Source organism: Tachyglossus aculeatus, chromosome 10 (genome assembly GCF_015852505.1).
Source record: "Tachyglossus aculeatus isolate mTacAcu1 chromosome 10, mTacAcu1.pri, whole genome shotgun sequence".
Lineage (NCBI taxonomy): Eukaryota > Metazoa > Chordata > Mammalia > Monotremata > Tachyglossidae > Tachyglossus > Tachyglossus aculeatus.
Genome location: NC_052075.1, coordinates 10,927,493 through 10,950,320, shown reverse-complemented (window position 1 = coordinate 10,950,320; position 22,828 = coordinate 10,927,493). Strand labels below are relative to the sequence as shown.

The following is a 22,828-nucleotide window of genomic DNA, read 5'->3' as shown; positions in this document are numbered from 1 at the left end:
CATATAGATGTGCTTCTGCACTCCTAAATGGATGGACATGTGGTCACTGATACCTGGCTTGCAGAGAGTGGCAAGAAACTGTGGTTTATTCACCGTATATTACCAGGGCACATTATTTTTTTGTAATGTGTTAGTGGGATTTTTAAGTAACAACGGGTGATAGGTTCATCAATTTTTATAATCGAACATTCTTGGTATTTGTGTGCAAATGCTACCAGGATCCCACCAACCGAGGATGCTCTGTGGCTAGTTGTGAACCCTGGCATTCAGCATTCAATGAAAGACTCCCAAGCTGGAAGACAGGTTGGCCTAGTGGAGGATGAATCCAGAGATGTGGATTCAAGTCCTGGCTCTGCCACTTGCCTGCTGTTTGACTTCGGGCAAGTCACTTTGCTTCTCTGGACCTCAGTTCTCTCATCTGTAAAATGGGGATGAAATGCCTGTTACCCCTTCCTCCTAGCCTGTGAAAACCGTGTGGGACAGGAACTGTGTCCAATCTTGTTCTCTGGTATATACCTCAGGGCTTAGCATAACGCTTGGCACACAGTAGGCATCTCATAAATGGGAAACAGCATTGTCTAGTGGATAGTGCATGGGCCTAGCAATCAAAAGTACTTGAGTAGTAATCCCAGCTCCACTACTTGTCAGCTGTGTGACCTTGGGCAAGTCATTCAGCTTCTTTGGGTCTCAGCTACCTCATTAGCAAAATGAGGATTAAGACCATGAGCCCCACGTAGGACAGAGAGTCTGTCCAATCTGATTAGCTTGTAGCTACCCCAGCACTTAGTACAGTGCCTGGCACAGAATAAATTTTTCACAAATACAGTTCATTCATTCATTCAATCGTATTTATTGAGCGCTTACTGTGTGCAGAGCACTGTACTAAGCGCTTGGGAAGTCCAAGTTGGCAACATATAGAGATGGTCCCTACCCAACAACGGGCTCAAAATTATTATTGGTATTATTATTATTACTCTCCACATCTTACAAACTATAGAGCAGGGATCACAGGTGACTCAAGGCCATAGCACTCTTGAAGATTTGGGGTTCCATTTCCCACACACACCCAAAAAAGCTGAGAAGGTTTGATCCCTGTGTTATTTTTGGAGGGAAAGGTCTGGGCCATGGGAAAGGAGACAGATTCAGGGGGGCCTCAACGATCACCGCAGAAACTCCCGAGTGTGCACGTCCCACAGGTTGAGAGATTCTGCTGTGCAGAAGCAGCGTGGCCCGAGAGTCAGAGGATCTGGGTTCTAATCCTGGCTCCACCATTTGCCTACTGTGTGACCATGGCCAAATCACTTAACTTCTCTGTGCCTTAGTTTCCTCATCAGTAAAATGGAGACATTATCCGCTGCCTCTCCTACTTAGACTGGAAGCCCCATTTGGGAGTGTGTCCAGCCTGATTAACTTCTATCTATTCCATTGCTTAGAACAGTGCTCGCCACATAATAAGTGCTTAACAAATGCAATTATAGTAGAGAATGTCCTGGAAAAGGAGAGAGAATGAATATGCACATTTAGCAGCAGTAGCTAATATTTATTGAGGATCCGCATGTAGGCCGACCAGTTGTTTCTCATGTAGTTCATGTGGCATCATGTATGACTCCTTGTCCAGTGTCTGTGAGAGCCATTGGTGGTCACCATACCTATGGGGTACATTGCACTTGACTGAGTGCTAGACTCCTTGCTTTTTTCTCCGTCCAAGGAAGAATCTTTTATCATAGTAAAAAAAAAAAAAAGTTTGTCCCTAGAAATGTTGATTGAAGTCAACTTCGGTACATTTTTGGGGAAATGCATTTTTATTGTGTGTGGAACTAATCTGTGAAACTTCCGCTCCACTTCTAAAGGGAGGATTAGATATAGAGTCCCTTTAGACTGTAAGCTTCTTGTGGACAGGGGATGTGTCTACCAAATCTATTGTATTCTCCCAAGTGCTTAGTACAGTGCTCTGCACACACTAAGTAAGCACTCTTTCATTCATTCGTTCAGTCGTATTTATTGAGCTCTTACTTACAACTGATTGACTGCCAGAACCCATGCTTCCCCCATTTTACCGAATTGTTAAAGATATGTGGAATTTAATTGAGCTTATTTAAGCTCTTCAGAAATAAGACCTGTAATGAATCTGCGAAAATGTTACAATGCTATCATTTGGAAAGGACTTTATGCACGTTTTAAACTACCCTCTAAAATGCTCCAGTGAAGCTCTTGAAGTGAAGGGTCGGGGGTGGGACAACTAGGGAGAAGGTCCTGATGGGAATGAGAATGATTACTGAATGAGAATTTTGGCTGTTTACAGATGTGGTCGACATCCTCAGCTTTCCCTATGCCTCCAGTGGAGAAAACACAGGAATTGTGAAAAAGTTCAAGAGATTTCAGAACAGAGAGCTGGAGGCAACCAGACGCCAGCGTATTGATTACCCAATGTAAGCAAACAAGCCAAAAACCTGAAGCTAATTATGCTCCCTCTGGCAGTCATAATCTGTGTAGTGTTGCTTGGTTTCAAACAAGCTTATTTGAAAGTGCATTTTTTTTTAATGGCCATGAAGGATGCTACCCAGCCTAGGTAATATAATGTGTGTATCTCTCAAATTCCTCAAGGAAACCTGCTTTGGTAGGACTATGTAGTCTACGCCTGTGGGTAGTGACTTGATAATAGGAGCTGTCCTGGTTTAGATTGTGACCATCTAACAGCCCAGACTATTTATTACTTCCTCACAATTGTACAATCTGGTTTTTTTTTTTTAAGAAAACCCATTGCGCTGAATCCCACATGCCTAAAGGTTGAGGGATCCCTAAAAAGGTTTGGCTCATAACAGAGGATGGGTTTAGTGGTGATTTGTCTTCCCGTGCTGTGAGTTAAAGGCAGAGCTTGAATTCGTTGAGTGAGCGTATGTTATTGCTAAGATTCCTTGTAGTAACTTATATTTATGAGCTCTCTCAGCTGGATTGCCAGAGGGAACTGTTCGCTCCATCTGGTTGATTATCTCACCACTGATTTTGAGCCCAGAATCTGAAGCACTGAACGTATGGCTATCGCAAGGATTTGTCATTCCCCCTAAATCACCTGGGATGGTAATCACGTCTCTAACCCGAACTGCGAATTTGTGGTTGTAATGAAGGGAGGAAAATCAACCTGCCGTTATTTTCCCTTTGACTCTGTGGGTTTGACTTCCTTCATAATTAGGATGAGAGAATTGAAATAAGTTTTTACTCTCTTTCCATCAGTTATTACATTTTCTGGGTTGAACACATAATGGATTTGCTCCTTGGGCTCTGCTGTTTTCAACCCCATGCTGTTGGTGTCAAACAACCATTAGAGCATATAGGAAACTACTTCTCTCAAAGTGGCCTAAATCCAATAGAGATAAAATAAAACAGATCTTTGAAAATAATGGAAAGCAATATGTGGTATCAGGTATTGGACAGTGAATGCTTTTAGACTCACTATGCTTTTGAAAAGGAAGAAAAAGGTTTTAAAAGCCTAAATGTGTGTGTGTGTGATTTACAGTCGCCCCAAAATGGGAACCTCTAATTAATATCAAAGTTGATACTTCACATTCTTGAACCTTATAACTTAAGACTGAAATGACAATTGTTTCAGAGACACAAAACAGCTCTTTTTACTTAGAAGGCTGAATTTGTATGCCGAAGTCTGGCTGCTGTCAGGAGTCGAAGTTAATGTAACTGTCTTGTGTTGGGAAATCAGGCACAGCAGCTGATCTCCCAGTGTGTATGTGGAGGTAAATTCAAGCCTTCATTAGGATGAAGTCATTAGGATGCCGTAGCTGATGATTGTAATGCCTTCTTATGTGATCAAAATCTGCAGGATTTATTTTTTCCTTTTTCAGGTTTACTGTTTCAATATGGCTTTATTTACTCCAATATTGCAAAACAAATCTGTGTGGAATATTGTACTTTGTTGATTCCAATGAGATGTATGGTACGCCATCTCTATTTCTAACTGAAGAGGGTAAGTAGAAAACAAGACCTTCAGAGGTGATTTTCTTTTTCTTTATGGAAGCATATGATTTATTATTAGATTTCTTTTGTAGCTTCTCATAAGGTAGGTGTATTAATAGAATCTTTTGGTAAGAATTATTGTTTCCCAACTGAAGTTGGACCAGTGCTCTCAAAAAATGTGAAAACACTTTGAATGTCCTTGCCGAAGAAAAAATACCATTCAGTGTCTTGTAATTCTTGAAATCAACTTGACAATATAATGGTAGCAGTAGTGCGGTGATCTTTGAGTGTTCTTTCTTTCTTTCTTTCGTTAGGCCATCTTCATATTCAAATGCACCTTGTCAAAGGAGACGACCTTGCTGTGAAGACTAATTTCATCCTTCCTCTGAAGGAATGGTTTCGACTCGATGTCTCTTTTAACGGAGGACAGGTATAGTCCATCAGCAGCCCAGACTCCACCTCTTGCCAACAAATCAGAAGACTAGTTGAGTAGTCATCTTTCAGACAGAACCAAAATCTGAAAACAAATCAGGCGGGTGGTAGAAGATAGGATCGTAGCAAGTTAAAAAAAACTTTCAAAACCTAGATGCAGAATTAAACGGATTTTTGGAACTCATTTACCTGCTCATTTTGGAGAGTAATTTTGACAAGTTATTGGGCAGCTAAAGTTAACAGGACATGCCAGGGATTCTCCTTCACATATTTATATAGCTTCACCCAAAAATCTGGGTTTCAGGGGAGGGTGAGCAGAGAGATGAATTAATTAATTGTTTACCCGTCTTTGTAGTATGCAGCGGGTGAGATGACATATGTTCCTAATCTAGAAAGCAAAAGAAAAAGATTCTTCAGCCTCTATTTATTACTGTGAATCACTTCAAATCACAGCTTCAAATTATCATTGCCATGTCAAATCTGTTACTGGCATAGTGAATTGTGACTCTCACTGCCCTGCTTAGGTCATACCAGGTCAATATTTAGCACTTTTCTGGGAGGTCTTATTCATGGCATAGCGGATAGACCACCTGGGAGTCAGAAGGTCATGGGTTCTAATCCCGGCTCCACCAGTTACCTGCCGGGTGGCCTTGAGCAAATCACTTCTCTGTGCCTCAGTTACCTCATCTGTAAAATGGGGATTAAGACTGTGAGCCCCATGCGGGAGAGGGACGGTATCTGACCCGATTTGCGTGTATCCACCCTAACACTTAGTACAGTGCCTGGCACATAGTAAGCGCTTAACCAATACCCCAATTATTAATATTGTTATTATTAATATTATTATTATAGTAAAACTGGATGCACATTTTCACTATTTTTATGGGTTATTGCATGTTACCTTCTGCCCCTCCCTCTTAGATTGTGAGCCCCATGAGGGACGGGGGCCACATCTGATCTGCTTATCCTGAATGTGCTTGGCACAGTGTAATCCCTTTATAAATGCTATCATTATGGTTACCTGATTTTCAATTAATGAATGGTATTTGCACACATACTGTGTGCAGAGCATTGTACTAAGCTCTTGGAAAGGTATACTACAACAAAGTTGGTAGATGCAATCCCTGCCCACAAGAAGCTTATAGTCTACAGGGGAAAACAGACATTAAAATAAATTATGGAGAGGGGAAATAGTAGGGTATAAATTCACTGGGAGAATTTGGCTATAGCTTGTGAATGAAGCAGCAGAGTTAGTATTTGCTGCATTTCTGGCATATTCCCATCAAATTTCAATGAGGAATTTTGATCCTGTCACCAATGTTAGTTGACAGAAAGGCATGTCTCTACATTGGGGATTGTTGTGCTGTTTTTCATATGTGGGATGACCACTTTGTGCTCAGCAGGAGTCAGTTGGTCAGTCAATCCCATTTATTGAGGGCTTACTGTGTGGAGAGCACTGTACTAAGCTCTTGGGAGAGTCCGATATAACAATATGAAAACACATTCCCTCTCCACAGTGAGCTAGTAAAATTTAAGCCCTCATTTCCCGCTCCCTTCTGTGTTGCCTCGATTTGCTCCCACAGCCTCAGCCCCACAGCAGTCATGTCCAGATCCATAATTTATATTAATGTCTGTTTCCCCCTCTAGACTGTAAATTCATGGTGGTCAGGGAACGTCTCTACCAATTCTGTTTTATTGTACTCTCCCAAGCACTTAGTACCATTCTCTGCACACAGTAAGTGCTTAGTAAATACAACTGATTGATTGATTAAAGCCAGTGGCAATGTATGGCAATGCTACTTCTAGAGATGCTATTGAGGCTTTGCAGTAGTGATTCAAAGCTTTTTGTTTTAAAGGCCTTTTGGCACAGCGTCCCCTTAATTTCTTACACCTTCTTCTTCTTGTCAGTAACTGGAACCACTGCTCTTTAAGCATAAAGGAGAAAGGTCTTCAGTTCATCTGGAGAGTGACATTTCAAAGGCTCTAACTCCCCCAAGAGAAAGCTGACTGGCATATTAGATCATTAGGGAAAGGTTAAAATATTGGCCAGTTCCCATTAAAGAAATGTGCATGAGCTGTTAACGAGCGTTTTCAAGACTCTGCTATGGAGAGGTAGAATAAAAGGTGAATTCCAACTAATACCCAACAGGTATGAATCAATTCATTAGATTTTAATTAATCAAAGTCGATATTTGTGTCTCCTTCCTTTTAGATTATGATAACCAGTAGTGGACAGGATTTGAAGAGCCATCATGATCAGTCTATTATGTAAGTTCAGCTTTCTACTTTATGCACAAAAATGGTGTAACACTTGAGAAATCTGCCCACAGTTCTGTCTTGGTACCCAAATGTAGTTTGATTCATCTTTTTCCTCACTCCCATAACTCTTTCTTCACCCTTTCTAACCTCCTTGCTGACCAAATGACAAAATTCCTAGTTCTGTTTATTGATTGTACCCATGAATTTCACTTACACTTCCTCTAAAGAACAGTCAGATTTGTTTTTCCCCTAAATCTTCTCATAAGGTCTCTTTTTGGGGGTAATTTATAAATCATTTTGTTGGAAAAGCATGTCCTACCAAAGGTTTAAGCAAATATGTCTTATATAGCAAAAAATCACTCTTCTAAGTGAATACCAACATCTGCCTGCAGCAAGTATAATCACAGTTCTCTAGCAAATGCCCATCTTTAAAAATCCAATTCAAGAGTATTGAAACGAGAGGCTGATTATGTAAAGGTGCTTTTGGGCAAATGGCCCAGTTTTCTCCTTGGGCCCATTGCCTGTTTTTCATTAAGCCCATCCTGATTTCTTTCAGACTCTGAACGTGTGACTTGATGCTTATTTTCATGGGGGTATTTAGGGAGTAGAAAGACTAAAGCGATTACTTAATTTAGAGAAGAGATGGCTGAGTGGAGGCTTAATGGCCATCCTGAAGACTGTGAACAGTGGTGACCAGATGATTTTCATTTCCAGTGAGAAAAGACCAAGAGGCAGTGAATTGAAAACAGAATTCAGTCAATTAATGGTATTTATTGAGCGCTTACTAAAAGAAGAGCACTGTATTGAGCGCTCGGGAGAGTATAATACAACACAATTGGTATTCATTCATTCAATTGTATTTATTCATTCATTCATTCATTCAATCATATTTATTGAGCGCTTACTGTGTGCAGAGCACTGTACTAAGCGCTTGGGAAGTACAAGTTGGCAACATATAGAGACGGTTTCCTACCCAACAACAGGCTCACAGTCTAGAAGGGGGAGATAGACAACAAAACAAAACATGTGGACAGGTTCCCTGCCCATAATGATCTCACACTAGTATTTACTGGGTCCCTCCTGGATACAGAGCACTGAAGAATGCCTACTGAATGTCGAGCACTGTACTAGGCTCTTAGAGAGATCAATCATCAATGAAAATCATTGAGCATGGAGCACTTTACCGAGTGCTTGGGAGGGTACAGTACAACCCCTTCAGATCTGTAGCACATCTCCTCCAAGAGGCTTTCCTTGACTAAGCCCTCCTTTCCTCTTCTCCCACTCCCTTCTGCATTGCCCTGACTTGCTCCCTTTATTCATCTCCCTGTACCCCCCAGCCCCTCAGCACTTAGTATAGCGCCGGCACATAGTAAGTATGTAACAAATATCACTATTATTATTATTACTATTTGTTTACTCTGTGCAAAGCACTGTAAAAAGTGTATGGGTGAGTACAGTAGAGGCCTTAACTGTGCCCTGAAGGTGCCTACAATCTAGCAGGAGAGAAGAGACACTAGAATAAATTACAGGTAGTGGCAAAGATGTAGATAAGTACGACTTTAAAACTCACATTCCCTGACTAATGATCTGTATTCCGAATCTTATCAACCCTTCAGCTGCCTCTTGTCCGTATGCCCATCCTCAGCATTTAGATGTATTCAACTGAACATTTAATTTTATTCTTTCTGATTTCACAGCTTGTGATTATTTTCGCTACATTTCCAAAGCAAGTAATGCAGTGCTTCACATTCAGTAGGGACTCAGTAATACTATTACTGTTAATGTGTAGCACATAGTAAGTGCTTAACAAATACCACGATTATTATCACTTGCATCATCATCAATGGTATTTATTGAGCACTTACTGTATGCAGCGTAGGACCTAAGCTCATCGTTGCATTAGTATTTACATTCATTTATTAGTTTTTCCTCTCATTTGTGCTGAGAGGAACTGAGACGGTTTTGTTTTGCTGATAAACATAAGAATGAAAAGATAAAGTGTTCAGGGAACATATCTACCAATTCTTGTATTAGACTCTCAAACGCTTAGTGCAGAACCCTGCACACAGTAAGAGCTCAATAAATGCCATTGACTGATTAATTTGCTCTTGATCATACAGCATGTTGTGGTGCAAAGACTTCCTGCCAGTATTTTTTTTTTTCTGCTAGATGGGCTGGAATGAAAGGCTCAGAAAAAATCTTGCGGGGAATCTTAGGAGGACCAATGAAGGGATGCCAGCTTCTTGTTCTTGAGCTGTATCCAGCACAGAGCACATTTAATCATCTGTCTTATTTTCTAGTTTTAGGGAAGATTTCTATTATAATGATACAGCTGGGTACTTTATTCTTGGAGGCAGTCGATATGCGTCTGGAATTGAAGGATTCTTTGGACCCGCGAAATACTATCGTCTCAGCATTCTGGAGACGGAGCAGGTATGTGCAGATGATAAGTAGCAGATTTGTGATTATTCATGCATAGTATAATACAAAGTAAATAAGAGATTTGCTGAAGCCAAATAGAGTAATAACTCAGTCATCAAGTAAAATTAAATTTGAGAATTTTCAGCAAGTGTGATAATGAATTTCTTTTAAGATAAGGTTCATTTAGTTCATATAAAATGGAAACCATTTACTCTCTGTGTTTTAATAACTTCTAGCTTAATTATAGAGTGGGATTTTTTTCAAGATGTTGCCTATTGAGCGATTAAGCCAATGAAAGCAGAGAATCTTAGTTATTCAGCAATCTGCCTTTATGAGGGACTATTTAAGGTATTAAGAATGGATGCTTTAGTGTATTAAATTTATTTGTTCAGTGCATCGTCTTCTTCAGAAATCTTGTCAACCAGGACCACGCCTTATTGACTTGGTGATGATGTGGCAATCATTGGAGTTAACCCTTCCTGAAGTCCTCCTCATTGCAGAGTAATTGCAATCCAGTCAGTCAGTCATACATATTAATTGAATGCTTACTGTGTGCAGAGCACTGAACTAAGCACTTGGAGAGTCCAATATAATGATAGACACATTCCCTGACCGCAATGAGCTTGCAGTCTAGAGGAGGAGCCATTGGGTATCAAGTCTTGGAAGACTCTGGGCCAGCTCTCAGATACTCTGAGCTGTGGCTCCCACCCATTATCGGATGGGAACTAGATGGAGCGGGCATCCTTGTGTTGACTTCTGTTTCCTTCAGAAAGCCTTTTCTCTGTTCCTTTGTCATACCCCTCCACGGCTTCACCTGACTCCCAGTGCTATTAGATGAAGGAGGGAGAGTAGCAGAATCAGCCTGGGAAATTCTCGAAGGGAAAAGATGGGTGAGAGCATCCTGCCAGAACAGGCAATTCCAGCCTCAGGGCCCTTTCCTCCAATGGGCATCCGTCTTACGGCCCAAGACACCACAGTTTCTGAAAGCAGTACCTCTCCTCGTTGTTGCGTGGCCACCCAGCAAGTCCAACTCACAGATCCCAGCATCATGGGCAAGAACTGCAAGCTAGTAAATGAAGACTCCGTTTATTAACAGAGTAGTGGACATTTTTTCAGCTGAGGTTGAGAATTAGGTCTCAACTGTGTGGGTATTCACGTCCCTGAAATTAGTTAACACGTGCAGTCAGTTTTCTGTTATCACAGGGATGAAATTGTGTTATGCAATTGCGTTATGGGAGAACAGACGACACTGAAATTCAGTAAAGTGCTGAAACACATTGTTAAAAAAGGCACTATGCCTAAAACCATCCTGTTACTTGAGTCAGAGACTGAAGACAGGGCTGGGTGGACCACTGGTCTGAGTAGAAGTGACATCCATTGCACATGTTATTATTTACGTTGAAACCCTGGTCATCTGATATGCTAGCATGGTCCATGTTAATGAGGCTATTTACCACCTTAGCTAACACAAGACCTCAAACTTTGAAATTAAATTCCGGGCAGTAAGTGCCCGAAATCTGGATCCCTGTATTCGGCTTATGTTCTTCAAGTTTTCCATTGGTCTGGGCAGAGTTAAAGGCCAAGTAATGTGTGTGTTCACTGTGCTTTTGTGGGATAGTTGGAGAACATTATTCAGGCAACGTATTTGACGTCCAAAGAAATGGCCGTCCATGTATGCGGCATCTGAAAGTGCAGGCCCATATACAATAAGTTTTCTTTAACATGAGAACAAGAACAAGAACGTAGCCCTCATGTAATAGAATTGACTGTACTGCTTTTGCCTAGTGCAGTTGAAAATCTGCATCGCACGCAGCGTTCCTTTTGAAGTTATTATCATTAAAAAAATACCTAGGATTTGCATGACGTCTTTGTTCAGAAAAACTGAAAACAGAAACTTTGCATGCAGAAGATGTATAAGGAGAAGATAAGGAAGATACGGAGAAGAAATGGCAACAGGCCCAGTATCTTAGATGTGCCTTTGGATGAAATTACCTTTGTTTTTTTCTAGATTTTTAACCCTCTCTTTGAAAAACAACTTGCTGAACAAATTGAGTCGTACTATGAGAGGTGTGCTGAGATTCAAGAAATAGTGTCTGTGTACAAACACACAGTTCAACAAGGCCACTCAGATCAAAATGTTTGTAAGTACTGAATTTTGTGATATCGAATTGAAGCTACCTGCTCTTACCTCCGTCAGACAGGCGGCTCCTTGTTAAAATACCTAAAATGAGAAGCTTTAGTCCTCTTCCACATGAGGTATTCAAAAGGAATAAAAGAGACCTGGGATCTGGCCAGAATCCAAAAGGGGACTCTGCCTGAATACTTGGAAGAACTGTAAACCTCTGATTACTTGTGTCTGCTAAGAAATGATATTGTAATAGGTGATACAACTGAAAAGCGTGTGTGAAAGTAATTTCAAACTAAGATTTACACCAGAAAAACTCCAGAATAGATCATCAGCTCCCATTTCTCTGGCCTCCCTTTCCGTCAGCGTAATTAAGGGATATGGGTTTACCTATGAGGAGCCAGCTCTGAAGAGGCTCCTTACGGATCAGTGTCAGAGAGCAAACATAAGCAGCTCCAGATCTTTCTCCCCTTATCAAGGGAACTCAGGGGCTTGACTCTGCCCAGGACCACACATTAACAAAGAGGCCATGACTAGTCCCTTTTGTTTCCTGGCAAGTGTAGCCTTTCCTTTTCCTTTTCCCTTCTTCTCTCCCTCCTTCCCTCCCCCTCCATTCCTTTCCGTTCCTTCCCTGCTACCCAACGACTTTGAACAGGAACATTTGGATGTTTTGAACAGCTCTCACCAAAAATTAACCATAAACTACGGTCCTACCAACCCGCTTCCTTGCGTATTAGTGGCTAAGTGCTCCAACACGTTTTCCAGACTGTAAAAAAGTGAATTTGGCTTTCAAAATCTTGACGCCTTTATAAAACTTTGGTAGTAGCAGTAGGCATTCTTCAGGATGTAGACCCATAGGAGAAAAAATGCAGGGGAAGTGGAACAGAAAAATGATATAGAGCTCTAACTCTATGTAATTCCAACATAATATGGAATTCAGAAAGCCTTTTGATCATTTTTTTGATAACAAAGCAGAGATGATCCCGAGGCATTGTGTATTATTTACATATTTTGAATAAGGAGTTCATATAAGGTCCCAAAATGAAGGTATATACATATGTATTTTTTAAAATATATACACCTTATATATGCACCTTCATTTTTGGACCATTTTTTAACTTGTTATTCTACATATTTAAATAATGCACAATTCTTTGGGACCAGCTCTGCCTTGCTATAAGAAAAATCAAAAAGCTGTTGGATAAATATATATGTATGTATATATATATACACATATATATATATATATATATATATATATATATATTTAGAGAATATCTCCTTGAAAACAGGGAACATATCTTGTATCCATTCATTCAATTGTCTTTATTGGGTGCTTACTGTGTGCAGAGCACTGTACTAAGCGCTTGGGAAGTACAAATAGGTAACATATAGAGATGGTCCCTACCCAACAATGGGCTCACAGTCTAGAACGGGGAGACAGACAACAAAACAAAACATGTAGACAGGTGTCAAAATCGTCAGAACAATAGAATTAAAGCTATGTTTTTCTCTCGAAAGTGCTTAATACCGTATCTGCATTTAGCAAGTGCTCTATAAATATTATTCAAGGAGACAATTTTAGTGTTTGTGAGTTGTATACTTTGTCTCCTCATCCCAGGTACTGTTTTTAACCTCTTTGTCCAGCCTTATGCTCAGCACTCGAAGGGATACTTATGTAAAAAGTAGTTCCATCAATGTAGTAAAGGCTTGGCTAGCCCATTTGGGAGGTAAGTGTACTCAGTGCTGCAGTAAGAGGAGGAGGATGCTAATTAATAATAATAATAATAACAGTGGCATTTATTAAGCGCTTACTATTGTTGATGATCATCTGAATATCACCTTGCACTACCTTCTTGGAGGTCGGGGAGGGACACCCTTAGTCATCCCAGATGGCACCTGCCAACACTTTCCGTAGCTTTGTTGCAGCTTGGTTTGGAAATTGTAGCCTGGAAAAGGAAGAGTTTAACCCCCCCCCCACACACACAAATCATTCCCAACACTTGGCCACAATAGCTCAAGCTGAAAACCAGGAACACAGCAATTCCATCCCATCTGGGCACGAACCAGAATCGATCAATCAGTGATATCTATTGAGTGCTAACTTTGGGCGGAGCACCATACTAAGGTCTAGGGAGAGTACAGTACAATATAACAGAGTTGGTAGACCCATTCCAACCAAAGCAGACATTCATTCATTCAGTCAGTCATATTTATTGAGCGCTTACTGTGTGCAGAGCACTGTGCAAAGTGCTTGGAAAGTACAATTAGGCAACAGTTAGAGTCAATCCATATCCAACAATGGGCTCACAGTCTAGAAACGGGCCTGGATTGCTTACCCATGTTTCCATACATATGATGGAATCCCGGTTAATCCATCCCATTCGCCTGCTGCTGAGCCTTCCATCTTCTAGACTGTGAGCCCACTGTTGGGTAGGGACCGTCTCTATATATTGCCAACTTGTACTTCCCAAGCGCTTAGTACAGTGCTCTGCACACAGAGCTCAATAAATACGATTGAATGAATGAATGAATGAATGCTGCTGAGCCTTCCATCTTCTAGACTGTGAGCCCACTGTTGGGCAGGGACCGTCTCTATATGTTGCCAACTTGTACTTCCCAAGCGCTTAGTACAGTGCTCTGCACGCAGTAAGCGCTCAATACGATTGAGTGAATGAATGAATGAACATCCCATAATGCCTTAAGTGAAGGTAATGCCAACACCCGTGCCGAGACATGAACCTGGCCAATTTTAACTTTAGCTCAACCTGGCCTATGGACTTGAGAAGCATGGCCTAGTGGATAGAGCATGGGCCTGGGAATCTGAAGGACCTGGGTTCTAATCCCGGCCCTACCACCTGTCTGCTGTGTGACCTTGGGCAAGTTACTTAATTTCTCTGTGCCACAGTTATCTCATCTGTAAAATGGGGATAAAGACTGGGAGCTCCATGTGGGATAGGGACTCTGTCCAACCTGGTTAGCCTGTATCTAGACCAGCACTTAGCATTGCCTGGCACAAAGTAAGCACCTAATGAATGCCATTATTATTATTATTATTGATAATAATGGTAATAATAACTATCTGAGGCCTCCAAGGTTGTTCCCTGGAGAATATTCAGAAATAAAACAGGCAGAGGTGTTAATGTAGCAGATTTCAGGGGCCTTCTGGCTGGGACGCTCAGGTCTTTCCCAGCTGAATGGGTCAGACACGACACTGCAGATAAAAGGGCAATAGAAAGCGGCAAGATTCTAAATGGAAAATAAATGGGTTTCAGTGGTTGATGCGATTTCAGGAAGAGCTCTCTGCATAAGTATGAATGGCAAGCTCCATCTCTTAATCCATTTCTACGGCACATTTACAGGGAGCGAAATGACAGGACAAGTTTCCAGCTGCTTCTGCCTCACCTTCCAGTCTCATACATCACCTTGGCTTACCTAATGCTTTGTTCCTTAGCAAAGGCCAACAAGGGACACCCCTCACCCCCACCCAGCATTTCAGTTAATAGTATTTATTGAGTTCTCTAGCCCATGAGCTTGTTGTGGGCAGGGAACAGGTCTACCAGCAGTGTGGCTTAGTGGACAGAGCACGGGCTTTGGAGTCAGAGGTCATGGGTTCAAATCCCGGCTCTGCCAATTGTCAGCTGTGTGACTTTGGGCAAGTCACTGCACTTCTCTGTGCCTCAGTTACCTCATCTGTAAAATGGGGATCAAGACTGTGAGCCCCCTGTGGGACAACCTGATCACCTTGTAACCTCCCCAGTGCTTAGAACAGTGCTTTGCACATAGTAAGCGCTTAATAAATGCCATCAGTACTATTTATTTCAAAGCCTTACTGAGAGCTCACCTCCTCCAGGAGGCCTTCCCAGACTGAGCCCCCTCCTTCCTCTCCCCCTCCCCATCCCCCCTGCCCTTCCTCCTTCCCCTCCCCACAGCACCTGTATATATGTTTGTACAGATTTATTACTCTATTTATTTTACTTGTACATATTTACTATTCTATTTATTTTATTTTGTTAATATGTTTTGTTTTGTTGTCTGTCTCCCCCTTCTAGACTGTGAGCCCGCAGTTGGGTAGGGACCGTCTCTATATGTTGCCAACTTGTACTTCCCAAGCACTTAGTACAGTGCTCTGCACACAGTAAGCGCTGAATAAATACAATTGAATGAATGAATGAATTTATTTATTACATGCTCCCAAGTGCTTAGTACAGTGCTCTGCACACAGTACAGTTTAATGAACCCAGTTGATGGATTGATTGCTTTGTACAGAGGACTGTACAACATGCTTGGGAAAGTACAGTAAAGTTAGTAGATGTGATATGTCCCTTCAAGGAGCTTATAGTCTAGCAGGGCCTCCAAGGAACCAGACTGAGTTCAGCAATTTCTTTTACTGGTCTTTCCAGAAGGCTTCTCACTTTCTGCTACTTTGGATCATTTCCCTTTTGTGTGGCTACAGAGTCATGGTCTAGCTTGTCCCATTAGCTTTCTCTTAAAGCATCTGATTTCTGACTTCGGACAGGCAGAAAAGGGCCCAAGAATAGCATCAAGCCTGAGACGAAAAAAAAAGTCCAGGGGATGGTCTTAGAGTCCAGCTTTCTATGTGACTGCAGCAGCTGGGCCCTCCACAGACATGATATCCAGGTTCTTGAACTGTCTGTCTAACACCCCTGTGTGTTGGAAGTGTCATGTGGCAAGAGAGAGAGACTCATAAACAACAAAGTCCTGTGACCAGTGATTGTTTTAACCCAATTCTGCAGGGTGGTGAAGGGGAGGAGAATGGATGAAGCGGGCTGCCCAAGAAGTTGCTGTCTATATGCTGAATGGAAGGGTGGTAAAACCGGGTGTGGGAGAAGAGGCATTTTAAGGACAGAGTGAAAGACAATCTTGGGGATTGAAGCCTAGCATCTGGGTCTAGACAGGAGTACGCAACCCAGAAATCAGAAATGAGATGGCTCTTTTAGCAGAGATCGGGAAAGCAAGAAGCAAAGTCCAGCAGTCGAACCTCAAGCTAGCAAATACATGAGCCCAGCAGAGGACAGACTTGATATTTGCAGTGAGTCTGATATACTGCTATATTGTACCCCTCCAAGCATTTAGTACAGTGCTCTGCACAAAGTAAGCGTTCAGTAAATATGATGGATTGATTGATTGGGTAGTAGGAGCTGCTGGCTGTGTCTCTGTCTTCAGCTACTCTCTGTCAGAGAGATAAAAAACATTGGCAGTAACATCATCTTTAAACACTAAGGACAATTATTCATATGTATTTTTATTGTTTTTCTTAAGCACTTACTACATGCCAAGCACTGAGCTACATACAAGCTAATGAAGTTGAACACAGTCCATATCCCCTATGGGACTCACACTCTTAATCCTATTTTACAGATGAGGTCGGGCACAGAGAAGTCAGTAACATAACCAAGGCCTCACAGCAGACAAGTGGGAGAGCCAGGATTAGAAGTCACATCCTTCTGATTCCCAGGCCTTTGCTCTACCCATTAGGCCACTCTGCTTCTCTCTATATCAGCCATATCAGTCAAGTGATGGAGTGGTAATGGTGGGAAAGGGGAAGCCCTGACTGGGTTGACAGGAGATGCGGCGGGAAGGACAGCTGGAAAGAACTTGAGAAGAAAAGAGGCAGGATGGATCAATCAATCAATCGTATTTATTGATGACTGAAAACCTGGTAGTAAGAGAAGAGATAGTAGAAAAGCAGTGTGGCTTAATGGAAACAGCACAGGCTTGGGATTCCTAATCCTTGGGCAAACCACTTCACTTCTCTGTGCCTCTGTTACCTCATCTGTAAAAATGGGGATTAACACTGTGAGCCTCACGTGGGACCACCTGATTACTCTGTATCTACTGCAGCGCTTAGAACAGTGCTTCGCACATAGCGGGCACTGAACGAATACCGTAATTATTAAGGAACTAATCTAGGCTGTGTTCTCCTGATGCTCCCTGTTAGATTAGGGGGAGAATTGGCCAGAAAACCAGGCGCCACTGAATTGTATCATGGATGATCTGTTAATGCGTAGAGGGAGACAGAAAACTATGTTAACATAGGCTCCAACTTCATTTCTTATTTGCAGATTTCATTTCTGTCTTAGGCAGAAGGATTTTACCGTCAAAGTCTTTTAGATGTGCGAAATTTCGTCTTCCGAGTGATGTGTGGTGTCTTTCTCATTCTCTCCAGGTATCCATGAGAACTACTATTTGTATCTCCAGACCAAGTATGGAGGACTGTTGATGTGCAATGCCTTTCCGTGGGGGAAAGAATTAAAGGATAAATATCACAACTTGTTCCATGTTCTGCAAGAGATGGATTTATCGGCTGGTAATTTTGCTTTGGTTTTAGCTTTTTGATGCTTGTCTGGAAGACTCCTTACTTTGTTATTTTGTAGTACCACTTAAGTGGTTTTGTGCTCCTAAATCACTTCAACTATTGTGCACTGGGAAATTTTCCCACAGATTTAAATACTGCCCTTGGATTCTCACAGTATTCGGTGAAACTAATAGAAATGCCGTGCACACACCCGAAGGCTGGAAACTGGATTCTAGACTTGGAAATTGCCTAATCAGTGTATTTTAAGGCTTCAGGACCAGTCTAGGAACCTTGCAAGCACACTTTCTGCAAAGAATCTGCCTCTGTTCATTTCTATAATGACTTGGCTCTTTGGGCGTATTAGGCTTTCAACCACATTTGAATAAAATTAGGGTGATTAGTCAAGTTTTGCGAAGAAAATAGGAACTTCCTCACAGAAAACTCTGAAAAGGCTTAGAAAGCTGAAAGCCAGTGAGAAAAGGGCTTCGCTCCAAACTTAAAATCTCCCCCTGTGTGTCTCGAACTTACACATCACATCAGTTTCCTAGTGCCTGAGGGTAAGAACTTGAAATCAATTGTAGGTAAAAGTTCTCGGCTCAGTGTAAGCAAATCTTGTCGTGGCTCAGATCGTGGCATTGGCACCCATGGGTGCCCTCTGAGCCGAGGCCTCAGCATTCCTGCTCAGACTAAGCACAATTTGGCTGAAGGGGACGGGCTTGGGACGGAGCCAGTGGTTGCCGTGTTCAGCGGCCTCTGGGTTATGACCCGGCTGCAGCTGTGTTTCCCCTGGTACATGTCTTTTTGTGCTGCTTTTGGCTGGTGCACAGTCCCTGCTTCCGGCAGAGGCTGCCGGAACAGGAAGAACGGTCCTCTCCTCCTCCAAGCAGGCCTCATTGAGGGGATCCAGGATGGTGACCGACAGAGGCTTTTTCCCTGCTTCAGAGCTTGATAGAGGAGGGGATACTCTTAGAGTTGTTATGCTTGACTCTTCCCACCCCCAAAAGGTAATTCCTCCTAGCTGAGCATGCATCCTCAAATCATTCCAACCAATTGACAGCTTCCATGGAATATTAGCGGACTTCCCGTACTTGTCAGGGGTTTTAGACTGTGAGCCCACTGTTGGGTAGGGACTGTCTCTATATGTTTCCAACTTGTACTTCCCAAGCACTTAGTACAGTGCTCTGCACACAGTAAGCGCTCAATAAATGCGATTGATTGATTGATTCTGTCAGGTGATAACCTAATGAGGGGTGGCCTCAACCCCCTTCTCCTTGGGTCTCCCCTGCCTGTCATGTCTCTCAAAGCTTTCTCTGCTCGTATCGGTGAATTGAGAGACAGAGCCGCAGCCTTACTAAGGAGATGCTGCAGTGGCAGATCTCTCCCTCCTCCACACGAGCCTCCCTCCTGCTCCCTCCCGCTCTACGAACAACCTTTCCCTCTCTGGTCCTTTCTTCAGGGCTGGGAGGAGGCATGGGCGAGGATGAAAGAGCGTTCGTTGGGACAGAGAGGTTGTACTCACAGGCCGGCCCCCTGCTTTCCATCCCACTCACCTTCCCAGCTTCAGCTTTCCCCTTGCTTGGAGAACGAGACGCTACATGACAGAAAGGAGTCAGCTACTCCTCACTATTAGTATTAATCACACTCTCTGGCACTTTATATTTGCGTAGGATTGCCCAGGCCTCTGACAACTCTCTGAGATTCAGTTGGTGGAGTCGAGGGGTGCCCGGGTCCTTGACCCAGGTGAATAGAAGGCAAGATAATTAGATTTTGTAGATTGTGGAAAATTTAGGCTTAAGGCATATTTGAATCTGATTTCCTATAGAAAGGAGGATTAAATCAGTCTGGCTGTGTTCTCAACCCCACACGTGCTCCCTCATTTCACCCTCATTATTCCTAAGCAGCTGTCAAGCCGGCGCTTTGAAACTTTCCAGAATAAAGTGACGATACCCTCTGGGTGTCAGGAGCCGGAGCACACCATAGCTGGACTATTCCTTACCTTTTCCTTGGGAATCCTTAGTAGGAAATCAACTTCATTAGTTCAGCGCTTAATTTTTAGTCCTTGTTTTAACAATCATTCATGAGAGAGCTCCAGAGGATTGGCAAATAAGAAATTCAGGCTTCCATTTGTATTCTGTAAATTTGATTTTTTCAAGGAGGAGAAAACACAACCAGTTGAAATTGCTTCAAGGAGGATTCGTGTTACTCTTAAAGAGAAACTCAGTGACGATAGATATTTTTTCCTAAAATTTTCTCTGGGGCACCAAAAGAGCAGGATAGATATATAAAGGTAGTATTTCTGTTAGCAGGGAGCTAGAGAAGACAATTTATTGAGAGCCTTGTTTCTGCTTTTCTGGTTTTGCATAGAGATTTGTCATGTTTTTCTTGGCAGCTGCTCTTTAGGACTGACCTGATCTCTAACAGTAGAGTGTCTTTATCCCATGTTGAGTGATGTAAGTAAGGATCATTTGTCTTTACTTTAATGAGGCAACATCACATTTCTGATGAGTGATGAAAGGAGGCCATGATGGAGTTCAACTACAGCTTCCCTAGCAAACTGGAAGGACATGGGACAAGAAAGCAGGACTTCTCAGCCAGTCCATTGAAGTCAGAGAGCACCCCAGTTTTTCCTCAAAACTGGGGAATCACCCAGTGAGAGCTTACGCCTTTTGGCTGCTTTGGGAGATGCTGGTTACTAGGGCAGGGCAGCAATCATTGACCTAATGTTGACGTGAAATCGATCCATCCTGTCCCTTTAGCTCTTGAAGAATCAGCCAAATTGTGAACAGGAATTAAGAACCTAGTGGTCTTTATCCTTCTGCATGTCCCTACGAAACACATGCTCTTGATTGGATTTCTCTTTCCCACTCAGTTTGGTTCCAGTGGTAAACTCCTTGTGGGATGCAATCATGTCTACCAATTCTGTTCTGTTGTACTTTGCCAAGCGCTTCGTAGAGTGCCCTGCACACAGTAAGCACTCAAGAAATGCCGTTGATTAGTTGATAGAAAAAAGCCTCAGACTCGATGTTCTCATGCAGCAAAGATAATAATAATAATAATGGCATTTATTAAGTGCCTACTATGTGCCAAGCACTGTTCTAAGTGCTGGGGAAGTTACAAGGTGATCAGGGTGTCCCACAAGGGGCTCACAGTCTTAATCCCCATTTTATAGATGAGGTAACTAAGGCACAGAGAAGTTAAGTGACTTGCCCAAAGTCACGTGGAGTGGGATTTGAACCCATGACCTCTGACGCCAAAGCCTCCAAACTCTTTCCACTGGCTCTTTCCCAGAGAGGCCAACAAATCTCTATTGGGATAGAAGTGAAAAGCAGCATGGCCTGAGAAGCAGCGTTGTCTAGTGGAAAGAGCTTGGCCCTTGAAGTCAGAGGACCTGGGTTCTAATCCTGGTTCTGTCTTGTGTCTGCTGTGTGACCTCGGATGGGTCACTTAACTTCTCTGTGCCCCAGTTACCTCATCTGTAAAATGGGGATTAAATCCTATGCCTTCCTACTTAGACCATGAGCATATGGGACAGGGATGGTGTCCAAACTGATTCACCTGTATCTTTTCCCCAGTGCTTAAAACAGTGCTTGGCACATAGAAAGTGCTTGACAAGTACCATAATGCTAATAATAATTTTGTTATTATTGTTATTATGTGGCCAAGTGTTAAGTTCAGGTGGTTCTGTGGAGCTAATTGTCTTGCTTCCTGGTCCCCTTTTCATTCCTTCTCTTTCTCAAACTAGTCATTCTGACTGTTAAAATTTGGCCCCTAGGAAGTTTTGAAGGCGGGACCCTTACAACAACAGATATACTCTGGGTTACAATCACCCTTCAGAACAACCTCCCTGGAGATATGAGTTACCTTGGGGTAAACCATCAGACAATGTATGTCTACGTACATAAGTAGGTAAACCGTAATAATAATAATGGCATTTGTTAAATGGTTACTATGTGCCAAGCACTGTACTAAGCACGGGGGTAGACACAAAATTAATCAGGCTGGACATAAAGCCCCTGTCCCACTTCCTTGTATCCCCATGTTCGTTTCACTTGTCTCCTCTTCCCCATAGTTTTTAAAAAAATTAAAAGCACTTAGAGTGGCCCCACTGCCCCTCTTTGCCAACCAGTCGTAACTAGCCTGCCTTTTTTTTCTATTTTTAAACTTGAGTTTTAAACAGAGAAGTGGCCACCACTGCTCTGGCCTCTGCCACCTTCACCCTTTCCCACTTTTCCCACCCAGGCCAGGGGCAGTTTTGGCAGGAGAGATCAGCGGAGGTCTGGAAGCACGGTACAGTAATTACCTTAATAGGCTGACCAGAATTTTGGGGTTGTTTCTGGAACGGATCCTGATTTATAACAGGGAAGTCTACATTTCAAGGAACACATCGTGTGGTACGTTTGTACATAATTGCCAGTTCCTCTTAAAGACGCTGTCTGTTTCTGCTTCCCAGCCTATTTCTGCTGAAAGAGGAATAGCAACCTTCTCCAGATCAGTCAGGCAGGCTTCTCCCCCTTCCCCCATCTGTGGATTGAAGCCGTCTGACACTCCTGAGCAGCTGATGTTCCGATTCACTACATCAGTCCTAAGCGGGGCTGTCTTCTCTCATTTTCTCAGCTCTTTCCTGTAGCCTGAAGGCTGTTTGGGGCTTGCTGGTGTCAGTTGGTCAATCAGTTGTATTTATTGAGCACTTATGATGTGCAGAGCACTGTTCGAAGAGCTTGGGGGTGAGGACAGTGTAATAGAGTTGATAGACATGTTCCCTACCCACGAAGAGCTTATGGTCTAGGGGGGAAGCCCAAGATTAGAAAAATTCCCCTGACTTTCCCTTGTGGGTTGTTGATTACTTTCAAAGGATGAATTCCCTTCTTTGGGAGAATTATCTAGACCTCCCCCTTATCACCATCACTGTGATTTTAGTAGGACTTGGAAGATGGGGAGAGTGGTGGGCTGTCGAATATGAAGGGCGAGGGAGCTCCAGGCCAGAGGGAAGGCGTGAGCAAGGGGTTGGTGGTGATGGAGATGAGATCGAGGTACAGCGAGCAGGTTGGCGTTTAGGGGGGTAGTGTGTGCAGGCTGGATTGTGAGGGAAAGAAGCGAGGATATGTAGGAGGGAGAGTGCTAATTGACTGCCTTAAAGGCGATAGGGAGAAGTTTATTTTTCATGCAGAGAAGGATGAGCAACCATTGCAGGTTTTGGAGGAGTGGGGAGACCTGCCCCGAATAATGGTTTTTTTTTTTTAGAAAAATTATCCAGGCAGCAGAGTGAAGTATGGACCGGAGAGGGGAGGTGAGAGCAATGCAGCTGA

At 42.7% G+C, this 22,828-nt stretch overlaps 1 protein-coding gene across 2 annotated transcripts in view; it reads left to right on the top strand.

Annotated features, from left to right (window-relative positions):
• Nucleotides 1–22,828, top strand: part of SEL1L3 (SEL1L family member 3) — an 87,334-nt gene that overhangs the window by 20,882 nt on the left and 43,624 nt on the right. For both annotated transcript variants that reach the window (XM_038752236.1, XM_038752235.1), the window contains exons 3-9: nt 2,303–2,429; nt 3,855–3,976; nt 4,281–4,396; nt 6,611–6,666; nt 8,958–9,090; nt 11,087–11,219; nt 17,394–17,534. In XM_038752236.1, the coding sequence (XP_038608164.1) occupies nt 2,303–2,429; nt 3,855–3,976; nt 4,281–4,396; nt 6,611–6,666; nt 8,958–9,090; nt 11,087–11,219; nt 17,394–17,534 (828 nt within the window). The remainder of the gene's footprint in view (nt 1–2,302; nt 2,430–3,854; nt 3,977–4,280; nt 4,397–6,610; nt 6,667–8,957; nt 9,091–11,086; nt 11,220–17,393; nt 17,535–22,828) is intronic.